At 35.2% G+C, this 15,982-nt stretch overlaps 2 protein-coding genes and 1 pseudogene across 3 annotated transcripts; 2 read left to right on the forward strand and 1 right to left on the reverse strand.

The window, feature by feature from the left end:
• Positions 1-1,092: 1,092 nt before the first annotated feature.
• On the forward strand, positions 1,093-2,818 carry LOC111378678 (protein MULTIPLE CHLOROPLAST DIVISION SITE 1-like). 2 transcript variants are annotated; one of them, XM_023001906.1, is made up of 3 exons: positions 1,093-1,177; positions 1,473-1,835; positions 2,378-2,818. In XM_023001906.1, the coding sequence occupies exons 2-3, from the start codon at positions 1,512-1,514 to the stop codon at positions 2,414-2,416; spliced, it is 363 nt and encodes a 120-aa protein (XP_022857674.1). In that variant the 5' UTR covers positions 1,093-1,177; positions 1,473-1,511; the 3' UTR covers positions 2,417-2,818. The 2 variants fall into 2 exon arrangements, with proteins under 2 accessions (XP_022857674.1, XP_022857673.1); XM_023001905.1 differs by having other exon boundaries at positions 1,128-1,835.
• A 1,217-nt stretch (positions 2,819-4,035) lies between these two features.
• On the forward strand, positions 4,036-5,761 carry LOC111378677 (annotated as a pseudogene).
• A 209-nt stretch (positions 5,762-5,970) lies between these two features.
• LOC111378674 (probable inorganic phosphate transporter 1-9) lies at positions 5,971-8,078 on the reverse strand. The gene is made up of 2 exons (XM_023001902.1): positions 7,334-8,078; positions 5,971-7,181 (listed from the first exon to the last, which is right to left on the reverse strand). Exons 1-2 carry the CDS (start codon positions 8,038-8,040, stop codon positions 6,284-6,286), a joined length of 1,605 nt encoding a protein of 534 aa, XP_022857670.1. The 5' UTR covers positions 8,041-8,078; the 3' UTR covers positions 5,971-6,283.
• Between the last annotated feature and the right edge of the window lie 7,904 nt (positions 8,079-15,982).

A 15,982-nucleotide genomic window follows, 5' to 3' on the forward strand; every position in this document is an offset into this window, starting at 1 on the left:
GTAGGTATTTGTATAACTGTGAAGCCTCACTATGGCGATATGGTACTCAAAAGAATGAGACATTTATATATGAAGGTCTTTGCCTTGTACATTTTGGCAGTGTGATTCTTTCTGAGAAGCAAAAATAAGCATTTTTACAAGCATTATTTTTTGAAATGTCTGGTTAGATTGATCAGGCCATGCTCTATCTTTGTTTGTCAAGTTGGCTGCTCAGCGTTTCTTGCTTGTGCTTATACTTTCCTCTTGAGTTCCACCTATTCCTGTGATGGTAGATTAAGTAGTTATTTAGATCTTTTTCTAATGATTGAACTTGAATTTTCAATTTGAGCAAATTTGGCGCTGTTATGTTTTAGTCTATTAGCTAATATCTTAATATCAAAAATAATATACAATTATTGAGGATATTAAAATTAATGAAGCTTCAAATTATTGGAGCACATACTGTGTAGAACTTAAGAAGTTCCTTTTTTTATTGTTTTTTTCCTTTTTAACAACAGCAGTAGAATCCTACCACAATAGGTTATAAGAGAGAGACAGTGACTAAATTTACATAGCCTGATATGGCCATAAAGGTTTGATTCCCATGGATCATTCGGAACAGAATGATATAAATTCAATTACAAATTAACTGGGAATAGAATTAGCTTGATTTTATTGCGTTACGATTCTACATCATGCATAGACATTTTCAATTTTTGAATCCATAAGTTTTCATATTTTAGTATTATCTGCAAGTATTTTTAAGTATGCTGTATTTTCTTTAATTGGGACTTGCCACTTGGTAAAATAATTAGGTTTTCTGAACACAGTTGAACGTGTCATTTCCTTTGAAATGCTAGGACTATTCTTTTGGAGATATTGTTTCTTTTTGCTTAAGATAGCTGAACCTTTTGCATAGGCAGCTTGCTCCTTCCAGTATTTCTGCCTAGTTGGGCCTCTTAGGGGTAATAGAAGTATGCCCACGCCAACCCCCCCCCCATTTTTTTCCCCATTTTTCTGTTCTTTTTGGCAGACTGGGAAACATTCTAGTACAATTTCACTGTTGCATTATGTGTTTTGGCGATCATGTTAATTATTGTGGTGAAAGGATATGCTGCAAGGAAATTGAGATAAAACCGCCCTGGCAATGTAGCGATCTTGTCTGCCATGGACAGCTGAGATAAGATAGAAGAGGCATGTACGGTTCTAACACCAATTCTGTAAGCTCTAGGCGCACAAAAATAATTACATATTTATGGGATGTAATTATTTAGCAGTTCAACTATAATAGCTTTCACAAGCAACTGTAAAGTCTCTAAAAAATTGAAGCACTCTGCTATTTTCTTTATTTGGTGAACAGTTGTCAAACAACTCATCAGACATTTGCAATCATTTTGATTAACATGGATAATTCTGTTTTATTACATGCTTAACATTAGAGTTTCATATGTAATTGATGCTTACATGGTTTGTTTTGTGATATTTCTTGTCAGCTCAACGCCTCTCAAATACGAAGACCCATTTAAAACCCTATGGTAAAGGTCAGCAAGATCAATTCAACTGTTGAGATGTGGGGAAAATTATACCGTTTAGCTCCAGTGACTCTCCCGAAGGAACAACAATCAATCCATCAGAAACGGAGATCACATGCATATCAGTGGAAGAGACCAACAATGTTTCTTGAAGGAGATTCTGTTCCTCCTGGTGTAGATCCTAACACTGTTAGATGGATTCCTTCAAATCATCCCTTTGCAACTAAGCTCAAAACAATGTGTACCAGAAGCATGGTGTTCCATTTTGTATTCAGGCAGAGCACGAGGCGCTGCAGAGAAAGCTTGACTTCTTTGAATTATGCTGTTAGTAAATTCTTTAAATTTAGAAGTCCTTATTAGATTTATCCAAGTGATAAGATCTCTTCAATTTATGACCTAATAGGGAGTGTTACCAATCTTTACTTGTATTAGTTGTTGATTGAAATAAAGATAAATGTACGTATGGTTATGTTTGCACTTGCATGCTTGCAAACCAGTTTGTTGGGGTTTGAATTGGATTAGAGTTGCACCAGATGTGAGAGCAGGGGGAAGGTTTAGTAGCGCATCTGATCGTTTCTCCTGCAAATTGCCAAAAGTAGTTCACATTTAAGAATGTGGGCATTTATCATTGGTTACTTTCTGGAGTCTTTAACTTCAACAAAATGATTTGCATCTGGGTGAGTGTCTGTGCACGTGCATTTTTGTGTGTTTGCATTTGTTCAAGGTCACCAAGTCTATTCGAGATCATCAAGTCTATTCGTCCATTAATTTGTTATGGTTTTATTACAAATTCTTAGTCTTGGCCGTATCCTTGATTTGCTCATTATAGAAGATAAGCATTGAAGTCAGTTTTCTTTGTTTTGCAGGAGCAAAACTCTAAATCCTGCTTCAGCCAGAGACTTTGAGAGGCAACTAAAGCCACATCTGAAGTTAGGCGATCAAGTAGAACAAAGCACTTCGAATACTAAATGTAGTCCTAATCCTTCTAAATCTGACTCTGCACATAATCCTTTGAACAAACCAATCTATGAGGATGCAGAAGCACCAATTTTCACTGCATGAAAACTTGACTTTCACTAAATACAGTATCTGCGGTAGCAGTACCTGCAGATGTGTATGTTAAGTGAGAGAGGCTCATTGTCTATTTGCATGGAGTCTTTTGCCAATGTTCAAATCCACCTGCTCTAAATCTTGGAATGTACATAGTATTAAATGTTTGAAATGGAGAGTTTTTTCAGTCTGCAATAGTTGTATATATATCTTTTGGAAGATCAATGGTCTGCAATGGCTCATTTTGATTTGAATTATGCTTGTTAGGAGACAACCGATGATTAAGGAGGAATTGGAGAATGATAATGAGAAGAGGATTGAACTGCAAGAAAGGCAAAATTTAGGGACTAAAGTACAAATAATCAAATGTTTGCTCGGACCAAAGAATGACATTTGAGAGTGCTAGGTCTCAATTGGATGTGGATAGAAGTCGATGGGATGAATGAACATTCGAGAGTGCTAGGACTCAATTGTATACGAATAGAAGTCAATGGGATGAAAATGCGCGCATGGTTTTGTGTGCCTGACACCTTTCCCTAGACCGCCTGAAGCCAAAAGGCTCCTTAGAGGTGAGTGCCTAACTAGTTTAATTCCAAAGGAAAAAATTTGTTTCCTTTTCTTTGTTTTGCAAGTATTGAATTGGTGTCTTTTTGCAAATATCTGAACATGAAATAAGCTGTAATTTCACATATAGAATATAAAAAAATGTGAAAAGAGAATAAAAATTTAGGAGTTAGGGTTTCATAATATGCAAACCAAGTGAACAAATTTCGTTCTTAATGCAAAATATACTCAAGAACCTCTAAATCTAAGAGCACCAAAGGATCAAAACCCTCTTTAATCAGAGAAGCACAATGGACAGAGTCAAGAAATTAGTATTTCCAACAACTAATATCAAATGGAAACTATTGTCGAAGCAAAATTGATGAGAATTTCAATGAATAAAAAATAATAATAAAATAAATAATAATAATGATGATGATGTAGAGTACATGCTAACAAGAAGAAAAGACCCCACGGATAGATTGTCAAAAAAAATCGATTAAGAAAGAGAAGATGAGAGTGGTAGAAAAATCGACTAAAGAGAGAAATGAAGAGCTGTGGAGACAATTGGTGGGGGGGACGGAAATTAGTGTAGGGTTTTCATCCTTAGGTCGTTTAACACAAAACGACGCCGTTTTGTTCGAAAACTTGAACAGTGGTATGGAAATGACCTCTAGTTGTTCCAAGGTGAAAAAAAAAAGGCCCATCCTGAGAGACTTTTTATTACCTGAGCTTTTGTTTCTAATCACAGCATCTTCGTATTTCGTCAGATGATGTATTATCAAGCTATTCGATTTGGAAACATGCTTCTGTTCAAAGGCTAGCAAAAGGACAAACCTTAAAGTCTCAGTATCCTAAATACAATTTATATACACGAACTTTACTTGGAAGCAATATATAATGCTGCAAAATAAATGTATATATAGACCACCTCGTTTCTCATCTTCGTCCACCCACTTCTTCTCTTGCATTTTCAAATTCAAGAAATGGGTTTCTCTTCATTTTCTAAGCTGTCGTTTGTTGCATCTTTCTTGCTGTTCTTCGCCTTTAGTACAACATTTGCCCAAGATTTCTCCATCGTGGGTTATTCAGCGAAAGATTTAACGTGCATAGATAAACTTATTAATCTCTTTGAATCGTGGATTGAAAAACATGGCAAGGGTACAAGAGCCTCGAAGAGAAGCTGCACAGGTTTGAGATTTTCAAGGACAATTTGATGCACATTGATGAGAGGAATAAGGTTGTTTCTAACTACTGGCTTGGTCTGAATGAATTTGCGGATATGAGCCATGAAGAGTTCAAGAAAATGTATTTGGGGCTCAAGGATGATCAATTGCCTAACGGAAATCAGCCTCCCCAAGAATTTGAGTACAGAGATTTTGTCGATTTGCCCAAGTCCGTTGATTGGAGGGAGAAAGGAGCCGTAACTCGAATCAAGAACCAAGGCTCATGTGGTATGCATACTGATAAATCTTACACGTGTTGGTGTGTTGGAGTACTAAATACTCGACTGGGGTAAGAAAGAAAAAGTTAAAGCTATTATTTATTATACTATCCAGTCCTGTTTGGGCACATTTACATATAGTTTGAATCTGACATGATATTGTCTGTCTAATTTCTAATATGGCGAGATTTTCGCATGTAACTATGCTATATACTGCAGGAAGTTGCTGGGCATTTTCGACGGTAGCTGCAGTGGTGGGCATAAACCAAATTGTTACAGAAAACTTAACCGAATTGTCTGAACAAGAGCTGATTGACTGTGACACAACTTATAACAATGGTTGCAGCGGAGGGCTAATGGATTATGCATTTGCTTTTATTGTTGCTAATGGTGGGCTTCACAAGGAAGACGACTATCCCTACCTAATGGAGGAAGGTACTTGTGAACAGAAAAGGGTAAGTGATAACTTTGTCGAAATATCAAACATGTAAATAGGAGATCTAGGTGTGCTGTCAATTTACGTTTGATACTGAATTTTCGATATGTAAACCGTTTCAGGGAGAATCAGAAATAGTAACAATCAATGGTTACCACGATGTACCTGCCAATGATGAACAAAGTCTCTTGAAAGCACTAGCAAACCAACCTCTGAGTGTGGCCATTGAGGCTTCCGGTAGAGATTTCCAATTCTACAGTGGGGTAATGCTCTTGTTTACCTTTCTTGTAAATTTTTATTTCAACGAGGCATTTACTTTTTGCCGTTTTTGCCTAAGACACTTAAATTTCTTAAGTTGAACTTGAATCGAGATAAGACTGCAACCTGCATAACTTATTTGAAAGTTAATACGGTTTTGATCTTTGCAGGGTGTGTTTGACGGGCACTGTGGAACTGAGCTTGATCATGGTGTAACAGCCGTTGGATATGGATCAACTAAGGGTTTGGATTACATCATTGTAAAGAACTCATGGGGTCCAACATAGGGAGAGAAAGGGTACATAAGGATGAAAAGAAACTCGGGGAAGCATGAAGGTCTCTGTGGCATCAATAAATTAGCCTCTTATCCTACCAAAACCAAGTGACCTAATTAAAACTTCTGCCGGTTTTTACACCTTTCGTCATCCCTTCATTTCATCTGCTATTATTTTTCTATCTGTTGTTTAAGAAATAGTTCATCATTATGAAATAAGGAACAATATTTGTTGCTTGATGAAATTAAGGATCATTTATGTTTTGGCCAATGTGGTCTTAATATCCAATAGAATAATTTATAAACATGAGTATTAAGCTTCAATACACAGATCCATCAAAAGGGCATAATAATATATTTATAGCAGCATCTAAGTACGTCAATTACCCAAGTTCAAGGATCAACTTTTCTGGATTTAGCTCTGCAAAAGGAATGAATCATCTACCAAAAAACCTGCTACACAAAAGGATCAACTTTGAAATATCACAAACTCATTTACAGAATTCTTCCATATCCTTACATCCAAGTATCTAATAAAACCTGACCAGTTGTCATTGTACACAGCAGAGAAGAGATTTGACAAAGAGCATGACAAAAATAAAAATAAAAATAAAAATACATGAAGTATTAAGAAGCAGATATAAATCATATATATGACTTCTGATATCTTCAGGTCTTGTCGCCAAAACCTTACTTGATAGATCTCAATGTTCAGCTATTGAAACTCGAAAGAACTTGATTTGGTGAATCACTTGAGCTGTGATACTCTAAGCATCACCAACTTGATTAGTAGATTGTTGTAGACAGATGCATGGATTTGTAAAACTACGCAAGATGCATGTACCAGTGGTTTCATCTTCATTTTCATTCTCTTCAAGCGATCTTCCTTTGGTTTCACGAGTGAAGAAATATGTAACAATCATTCCCAGAATACAAATCCCACCTAAGATCACCAGAGAGGCTGTCATTCCAATTCCTTTAGTATAACCGTTCTTTGTCTTATTTTGAGAAGCCCATAAAAACCCGACTGAACCAATAATTGCACCGATTTTCCCTGCAGCTCCTGAAATCCCATGGCAAGTTGATCGGAATCGAGCAGGGAAAAGTTCAGCGGGAACAATGAAAGTGGTTGTGTTTGGTCCGAAATTTGAGAAGAAAAATGTTAGACCATATAAAAACAAGAATCCTATATTGGGATGTTTGTCCCAGTATATATCGTATGGTATTCCTATAGCAAACATGCCTATTGCCATGAAAAAGAACCCCATTATTTGGATTTTGACTCTCCCAACTCGATCAATAAAGTAAACAGTTGCATAATACCCTGGGATTGTGGAACAGATTGCTATAATTGCTTGGAGTTTTGCATACTGAAAGGCGTCTTCAAATGCATTTACGTCCCTCTTGGACCGAAGATAACTATCGTTTTCATATATTTTCGATTGGAAAAGGTTGCTGCTGTAGAAAACGACATCGACTAAGAACCAGTTGGCAGCGCAAGAGAAAAGGTCGCGTCCATGGCGGCGAAGGAATTCTTTGGAGAAAAGGGAATAAGATGGTGGACTTGGTTGACTCTCCTCTGCAATTTGACTCAATGAAACGTCTAACACTTTTTGCATGTCCTTGACTGCTTGTATTACATTTCTCTCTACCAAAGCTGTATACCTGTTAAATTTAACCATATTTAATTTAGATACAATTACAAACATGAATACGAATACTAAAATTAATTATGTATGATTAAGAGAGAGAACTCAGTTATTAATTAAAAAAAAAAAAAAAGGAATAAAGTACATATTTCAGTTCTGAAACCTTACCTGGCAGTCTCAGGCATCATCATCCGCCAGTAATAAGTCAACCCCGCCGGCACAGCACCGATCATCAGTATAAGCCTCCATGCCAGGTCTGCCGACTCCGGCGTGTGGTCTGGTGCCGGATAATTTGATGCCCGGTTGAATATAGCACAAACTATCATAGTCACAGTGGAGCTCACCAGAATTCCAAACCCCTGCATGGAAAAAACTGCAGCTATGAACGCACCACGTGTCTTCCGGTTCGAGAACTCTGACATAATAGTCGCAGACAATGGGTAGTCTCCCCCGATCCCCACACCCAACGCGAACCTGAAAAAAATAAGAGAGAGAAGGACAAAAGTCCTGGACGTGCTTAAAGATAATCCACACCCGATGGAGCTCAAGACCATCAGCATGAGTGCCAGACCATAGACGCGCCGCCGCCCTATTCGGTCCCCGAGGTAACCAAACACCAGTTGCCCAATAACGGTCCCGAGGAGGGCCATGCCAACCATGACAGAAGTCACCACCGCCGAGACTTCATAAAGCTGATCGCCTTCATATTTGTTGCTATCACCGTAATAGATGCGGCCGAGGAGTCTCATGATCGGAGGAATACAAAACAGGTCGTAAGCATCAGTGAACAACCCCATTCCCGCCACGATTATGGCCTTGAAATGATAGTATTGTGTTCTTGCCGAGTCGAGATCAGAGAGAACTTTGAGCGCCATTGTACAATTCCCACAATTTTTCCTTCCTAAGTCGAAAGATTTATACCTATTCGGTCCCCGAGGTAACCAAAAACCAGCTGCCCAATAACGGTCCCGAGGAGGGCCGTGCCAACCATGACAGAAGTCACCACCGCCGAGACTTCATAAAGCTGATCGCCTTCATATTTGTTGCTATCACCGTAATAGATGCGGCCGAGGAGTCTCATGATCGGAGGAATACAAAACAGGTCGTAAGCATCAGTGAACACCCCCATTCCCGCCACGATTATGGCCTTGAAATGATAGTATTGTGTTCTTGCCGAGTCGAGATCAGAGAGAACTTTGAGCGCCATTGTACAATTCCCACAATTTTTCCTTCCTAAGTCGAAAGATTTATAAACTAGAGTCAAATTTCTTGTACTCATCCATGCTTTAAAATAATTGGTAATCCAAGACTGAAAGAGACAATGGAAGTTGGAGGGGAATTTCTTACAAACAGACAACTACAAGAGAAGACTTCAGGAAATTTTGATTTTGGAATTTATTGTAGAATATGCGAGTTACAGATAATAATTCAAAGTTGAAAAGGACATGTCGAATTTGATTTAAGGCAGATATGAGGAAGAAGAATTGAAGACTCCTGTAAGGTTGGTATGGGAAGAAACTTATTATTTATGATTAATTGACATTGGATTTTGACATCGTATTCGTTCCCTAACTGGTTAACGTTAAATAAAAAAAATTACTCATCAGATAAAGACAAGCAAGAAAAGTCATATGTTGTACAGATCGAAAATGGACTGCAATTTCTTAATTATTTCCGTGAAGTTTCTGGTGCACCACATGATAATATCACAATACGGTTATGGACTGGAGAGTCAGCCAAATAGAAGAAATAGAGAAAATTGACTACCGTCATTCCCGACTGGAATATATTTGAATAGCAAGCATAAAAAGGAAAAGGAAAAATATATTTTAACCTGTAAGGTTGGTATGGGAAGAAACTTATTATTTATGATTAATTGACATTGGATTTTGACATCGTATTTGTTCCCTAACTGGTTAACGTTAAATAAAAAAAATTACTCATCAGATAAAGACAAGCAAGAAAAGTCATATGTTGTACAGATCGAAAATGGACTGCAATTTCTTAATTATTTCCATGAAGTTTCTGGTGCACCACATGATAATATCACAATACGGTTATGGACTGGAGAGTCAGCCAAATAGAAGAAATAGAGAAAATTGGCTACCGTCATTCCCGACTGGAATATATTTAAATCAGCCATAACTAACTTGATCATCCTAGTTCAATCAATCAAATACTTCGACAACGATGATCGAGCCAATTAAGAAACTTCAACAACATATTGGAAAGAAATTAGAGGAGCACCGAGCTAAATTCGTTCAATTTAAATTAATTAGTTCAGTAGTTAAGTTTTAAAATATGACGGTCATTTTATCGTGTTGTGTACTGAAACTTGGCCATTCACAACATTTTGTGTATTGAAAAGTTTTTATTTAATTGTAATAACTAAGAAAATTAAGTTAATATTTGGTCTCCTATCTTAAAACTCATCTTTTACTACATATTTCGTGGATTCATAACTTTTATCAACTTTTCAAATCAAACACGGACGGAATTTCCAAGAAAGAAATTTGGATTCAATTGTATGAAATAAGAAAAGTAGAAAGAATGTTGAATAGGACGTGAAATTTGAATAGCAAAATGGACAAGAAAAAACGCGTAGATGTATCTTTCAGAGGTTTATCAAGACTTGCTCAATGAAAATATCAAATGGATGGTAAGATAGTTTACAGCATGTGCTGAACCCCATCTACATGGTAATTTACGTAGCTTCACTGGACTTACCAAGCTTATGTGATAGGTTGTTTTATTCTAAAAGACAAATTAGAACAAAAGTGACAAGAACGAACGATAATGCAACTAGATTGATTATCAACGATTTACATGAATGCCGAATAAGATATAAGTAATAATTTGAAGAACAAACTTAGGTGTACACCTTGGCTCGCAACCCTCTAATAGGGTAAAGATACTTTTACAGTTCGATAAGTACAGTCCCCTCACATGAAGGGGCCTCACGTTGAGGTTGACGCCACCTCATGTGATGGAGCTGTGGCTCGTAATTAGGGCTGTTAAATTAAGGGCCTATTTGTGCCCTTTAATTTCGAAAAGTGTATTATGGAATAATGATTGGTATTGAAATGTGTAGTTGAAAAGGAAGGAAAACTTTTTGATTTATGTGTAATAATATTTTAATGAAAAATGTGTGGTTGAAAATGAGTAGTGTAGAGAAAATAATGCGATAGAATGTTTGAGAAACAAAGGCTTAGTGTGCACCAAAGTCCCTTTAGAATTTTCCTAATTTGAATCAATTATTGAACAATTAATTTATTTCTTTTAAATGATCTTATGCCCCTCAGTATCCAAGAGAGAACCAACATGAAAAACCATCATATTTGTTTGGACTGTTTTTCTAAAATTATGACACTTGCTCCTTATCGAAAATAAACATACTATCATAATCATCGTATGCCAGCGATGGCAGCATTCGTTCCTGCACCCGAGGGTTCATTCCTCAACTTCAGTGTCAAAATGGGTGAAACATCATATTCCTCGCCCAAATCAGTCAATATGTTAGGTTCGAACGGGACAAAAGATTTTTGTTGCAGAATCACGAATATTTGGCCGCCATTGTTACAAATAGAACAGCTGTTGTGTGGACTCCCCCAATTGTCGTTACAGAACATGTTGATACAATACAAAAAGAAGAGTTCATGAAAAAGCAGGATTGGGTATAAAAAAAATAAGTTTTGAAGTGTTCGTTTTCGGAGATTTTTGTGTCTATTTTGAATGAAAACGGCCCAATGACACATGGGTTTTGCACATGACGTACAACCTATTTCAATCCAATTCCATCGTTTAGAGATTCGAAAAAGCATTTTTTATTATTTTGGATAATTTTTTTTTAAGCCCACGTTTGATTCCCATTTTTATAAGAATGAGAATGAAAAATATAATATTTATGGGACCCACACAAAAGAGAGAAAGTCAAATATGGTGGTTTGATGTGATGTATAACGGTCGTGTTTTTCATTTTTTGGCCAAAGAATGATAAAAAAAAGGGGGCCTAAGTTTCATTAGATTATGATTTTAATTCCATTTAGAGTTTGATTTTATCTTTTACCCTTATCATTGTCTAGATGTTAGTTATTATCCAAGTTGTAATCAATTTTTACAATTACTTGAATTGAATTCAATAAAATGCTTTGAAAAGTTTCTCAACTTGTTCTCTCTTTCTTGATATTTGATCTTTCAAATCAACAATTTTGAATTTCTGTGAGATTTTATTTTTTCTATATACGTCACATGTTAACCTATCTATGCAGTTAATCGTATTCTTTGCATAACATTACCATTGCCAGCATCATCAAATCACGAATTACTGGCAGAATAAGATGATTTAGAACGAATTTGATAAGGACATAAACACAACTAGATCGATTATTACTGACTCGAATGAATGCCGAATAAGATAAAGAAACAATCTGCATAAAATATTAAACAATTAATTTTTTTTCCATTCAAAATGATCACTACATCTCGGCTGCTGAGTCTGCTTCCATTTAAAGGAGTACATATTTTGCTTATTTAATTACTACGTACACAGTAAAGAAAGGCAAAATAAAATAAGGAAAGAAAATAAGATAAGGCATCAAATCCTCCATACATTTGGCTGATATCATTGATAACGAAATAATGCTGCCATCATTGAAATGATGCAGCGGAATCAAGAAGTAAACGTTAATCAAAACTTGTTGATTTCAAAAGCCGAAATATGAAGAAGTAATCAATATACTTGGACTAAACCAAACCTAAAGTTTTCAAGTCAAATCCACCGAATACATCATTCTTGCTAGAGCCGGTCCTGTATCTGATGGGCCCTGAGGCGAACTATGAAAAGTAGGCCCTCCACAACAAAATTCAACGATGTATTATGCGACTCATTGCTAACTTAAAAAATTAACATTAAAACAACAACGAAATATATTATAAAAACGATTTATATTATAAACCATCAAACCAAAAATTTCAAACAATTAGTTAAATACTATTCGTCTTGCTGTTTTAGAAGCAAAAACATCAATTAAATCTGAATAACTTAGCTGCTCAACCATTTTTTTTTTCTATTGATAGCATATCCAACCTGTTTAATCTTTCTTGCGACATAGTTGATCGGAGATAGGTCTTGATCAACTTTAATTTCGAGAAACTTCTTTCTGCAGATGCAANAACATCCAATGTCTTCAAATATTGTAGCACTTCAATTGCTCTTGTTACTTCACTTGGTATATAACACCTCAAGACTTGTAACTCCGAACATAAATCATTCCCACTGATATCCGAACGCCCATTATGTTGAAGATATTTCTTAAGATTCAAACAAAAGTTCAACAAACTTGAAAAAGTTGCACCCCTTAGCCTCTTCAAACTAAACAAAAATCCAAATGTATCATCATATTGTTTGAATTGTTCAAATCGGGTTCTCAGAGAAGATAGAGATTGATCAATTATAAAAATAAGTACTCAACTCTAAATGATTCTTCTGCTAATTGCTTTACCTCATTATTACCGCTTTCATCAAATTATTTTTTTCTTCGAATTATGCGTTTTTCTGTAAATACAGCTTCAATTCCCATTTCGCTTGCCTTTTTTGTCGCTTCATCTTTGGCAATAGCAAATCCAATTTCTCTGTATTCTTCAAGAAATGAAACAAGTCATTGCACGAGGTCGATAGCATGATCAATATCCATGGATTCGGTTTGAAGAAATTTACTCACAATATTAACATCATACAACAATCTGTGCCAGATTATCATACCAAACAAAAACTCAAAATTTTGAAATTCATGTGTTGCTAATGACTCGGCTTCACTCTTCACTTTAGGATCTTCATTACTTTCTGCTAAATCAAGTAATGCATCTCTTATCTGTGCAGTTTGCTATAGGCTTCACACTTTCAACATGACTTTCCTAACGTGTTTGTGACAATGGCTTCACTGTCAACCCTTGTACATTATCTTTGAAAATTTCCATCGCTTGGTAGAAGAGGAAAACAATGTGTAGATGTGTTGTATCACTCCGAAGAAGGATACAGCTTTGGAACAACAGTTCACCATATCACATAATGCTAGATTTAGACTATGAGCGCCACATGGAGTATAGAAAGCTCGGAGATTCATTTCATGGACTCTTTTTTGCACACCTTTGTGCTTCCGGCTCATGTTAGATCCGTTGTCATACCCTTACCCTCTAATGTCATCAATATGAGATCAATTTTTATCAAAGCCTTTTGAAACTCGATTGTAAGTTCAAGTCCTGTTGTGTCATCTACCTTCAAAAATTCTAGCCAATGTTCTTGAACTGTAGGTAAGTTTGACGAATTATCTACAAATCGTACAATTAAAGACATTTGCTCCTCCTGACTTGCATTTGGAGTACAATCAAGTATAACTACGAAATATTTTGCATCTTTAACTTTCTTGACAATTGAACTTCTCATCTGATTAGCCAACAACTGTATCAACTCATTTTGAATTTTTTTGCCAAGATATCCATATTGAATCTCTATTGCTTTAGCCCGCCGAAGGTGCTCTTGCATTATTGGATCAAATTCACTAACCATTTCGACCATTTGTAAAAATAGGCCATTGTTCTCAATATGTAGCCTCTCATCATCTCCTCGAAATGGCAATGTGTTTTTCGCAAGTCTTTTAACAATAACAATTATCCTTGTTAATACATATCTCCAATGTTCTCTTTCAGCATCAATCAACAATTCAACGCTTTTATCAATTGTAGTTTTTGATCGAAACCTATTTTCCAATTCAATCCAACTAGTCATGCAATGTAAATGCTCCTCATTTCCTTCATGACTTTTAATAGATCAATGCAAATTATGCCAATTTTTGAACCCATCATTACCTAGTTGACCAACTTTTGTCACATTTATTGGTGTTTTAAACAACTTGCAACAAAAGCAGAAAATCCTGTCCATAGACACTGAATATACTAGCCATCTTCTATCAACTGCTTTCCCATTTGGTAGCAATCGCTTATATTGTGAAGAATCGAAATGTCTATTTGTATAGTCTTTTGGAAATGAGATGTCATCAACTCTTTTTAGACCCCTTTCAACTAAGTAATCCCTTGTTCTTTGATCAATAATTTTTCAATTCCCGGGATCAGTCAAATTTAGAGAAAAGCAACCCTCTTCTTCCTTATCATCTTCTTCATTATTAGAGGCGGGCTTCATCACTTCTTCTTCCTTGTCATCTACTTCGTTAACATCGGTAGGTTGACTCACTTCTTCATCCTTCTCCTCATTCAACGCATTCACATTGTCACTTTTGAAGTACTTGCTAATATCTCCTGCTTGACTTTGAATTAATGCAATTTCATTTCGTTTTCTTTTCCTCTTTTGAGCACCAGACTCGTATTTAGGAGGCATAGTAATGTCCAATGATTAGCCTAGAAAACAATTACAAAATAACTCAATTATCTCACATTTATAGTTTCCAATATAGTTATTACGTGCACCTGTGCAATTGTTCATCGTACAATAATCAATCATATAAGTCGACCAGGCTACAATTATATAAGTCGACAAGGCTTCAAACATTTACAATCTCTTCAATAACAACTTAGGGTAAGCCATTGCTTACCTGATAAGTGAAATTTTGACGGAAATTGTGGAATTACACCCTTAAGAATGATCCCGTCTTCTAAACTGGTGGTAAGCTTATCTCAATTTTTCAACTGTGTCAACGATGCTCTAGCATAGCAAAAAGAAACATGTAAGGAAATAGCTATATCAATTAATGTTGTCATCAAGCTCATATTTGATTTCAAATAAAAATCAGACACTTAATAAATTAAAATAACTATTAATAAAATATATGATTGACAATTTATAAAATTTATGAAATGTATGGTTAATTTTTTTTTAAATTTAACTAAACGATCAATTTAAATACATATTTATATATTTCTAATTACAAATCTATCTAAACACTCTTTTGCTATATTTTGTTTATTTTTTCTCACAGTCACAGTGTCACACACAATTTCTCTCTCATTTTTCACTTGATTTTTATTCTTTACTACAGTATCACAACCCTGTACTTTTCTTTAGTAGGTAACTTTATCAACATCTAAGCAGTATGAGCCTATTAAGTACCCCTTTTTTTGTAAAAGAAGAAATTTTTTTATTTTAGCGAGGTGTAGTCAATACATGAATAAATAGAGAACAAAGCTTTTCCTCGTGTTATCGTACGTTTTTGTCCAGAGGTAGATTTCTACATTTGTTCCCTACGGTGTTACTTGAAACTTCATTTGAAATTATCATGCTTTAATATTTCATTTCATATTAAGATTTTTATTTTAAGAGATCTAATTTACAATTTCAAATGTTAACAATTATCTACAACAATTAATTTACAGATTTCTGTATTGCTAAAAATTTTGACCAAAAAGTAGAAAATGCATGCATGCCGTAAATGTCCATTTAATTTTTTGAAAAAATATATATTTATTTGATCACCAAACACAAATAATTAAAGAACAAAATCATATATCAACACATATATAATCATCTTTTCCATAAATTCAACGAAAGAAAGTCTTGAGTCTGGTCCAATACAATATGCCAAAATATAGACTACTATTCCAAAATAACTAGCTAAACTATTACAAAATAATTGATCCATATATCAAGAAATTTACTTCACTAAACAACATTTTAGCTATCGAAAAAATAATCAAAAATCCCTGCAAATCACAAAAATAAGTAATATGGTTAATGTATTTTCACACATTTTGTCAAAATTTATTCAAAATAGTACAAATAAAACAACATAACAAAAATTAAATCTGACT

This window comes from Olea europaea, unplaced genomic scaffold (assembly GCF_002742605.1).
Source record: "Olea europaea var. sylvestris unplaced genomic scaffold, O_europaea_v1 scaffold1851, whole genome shotgun sequence".
NCBI lineage: Eukaryota > Viridiplantae > Streptophyta > Magnoliopsida > Lamiales > Oleaceae > Olea > Olea europaea.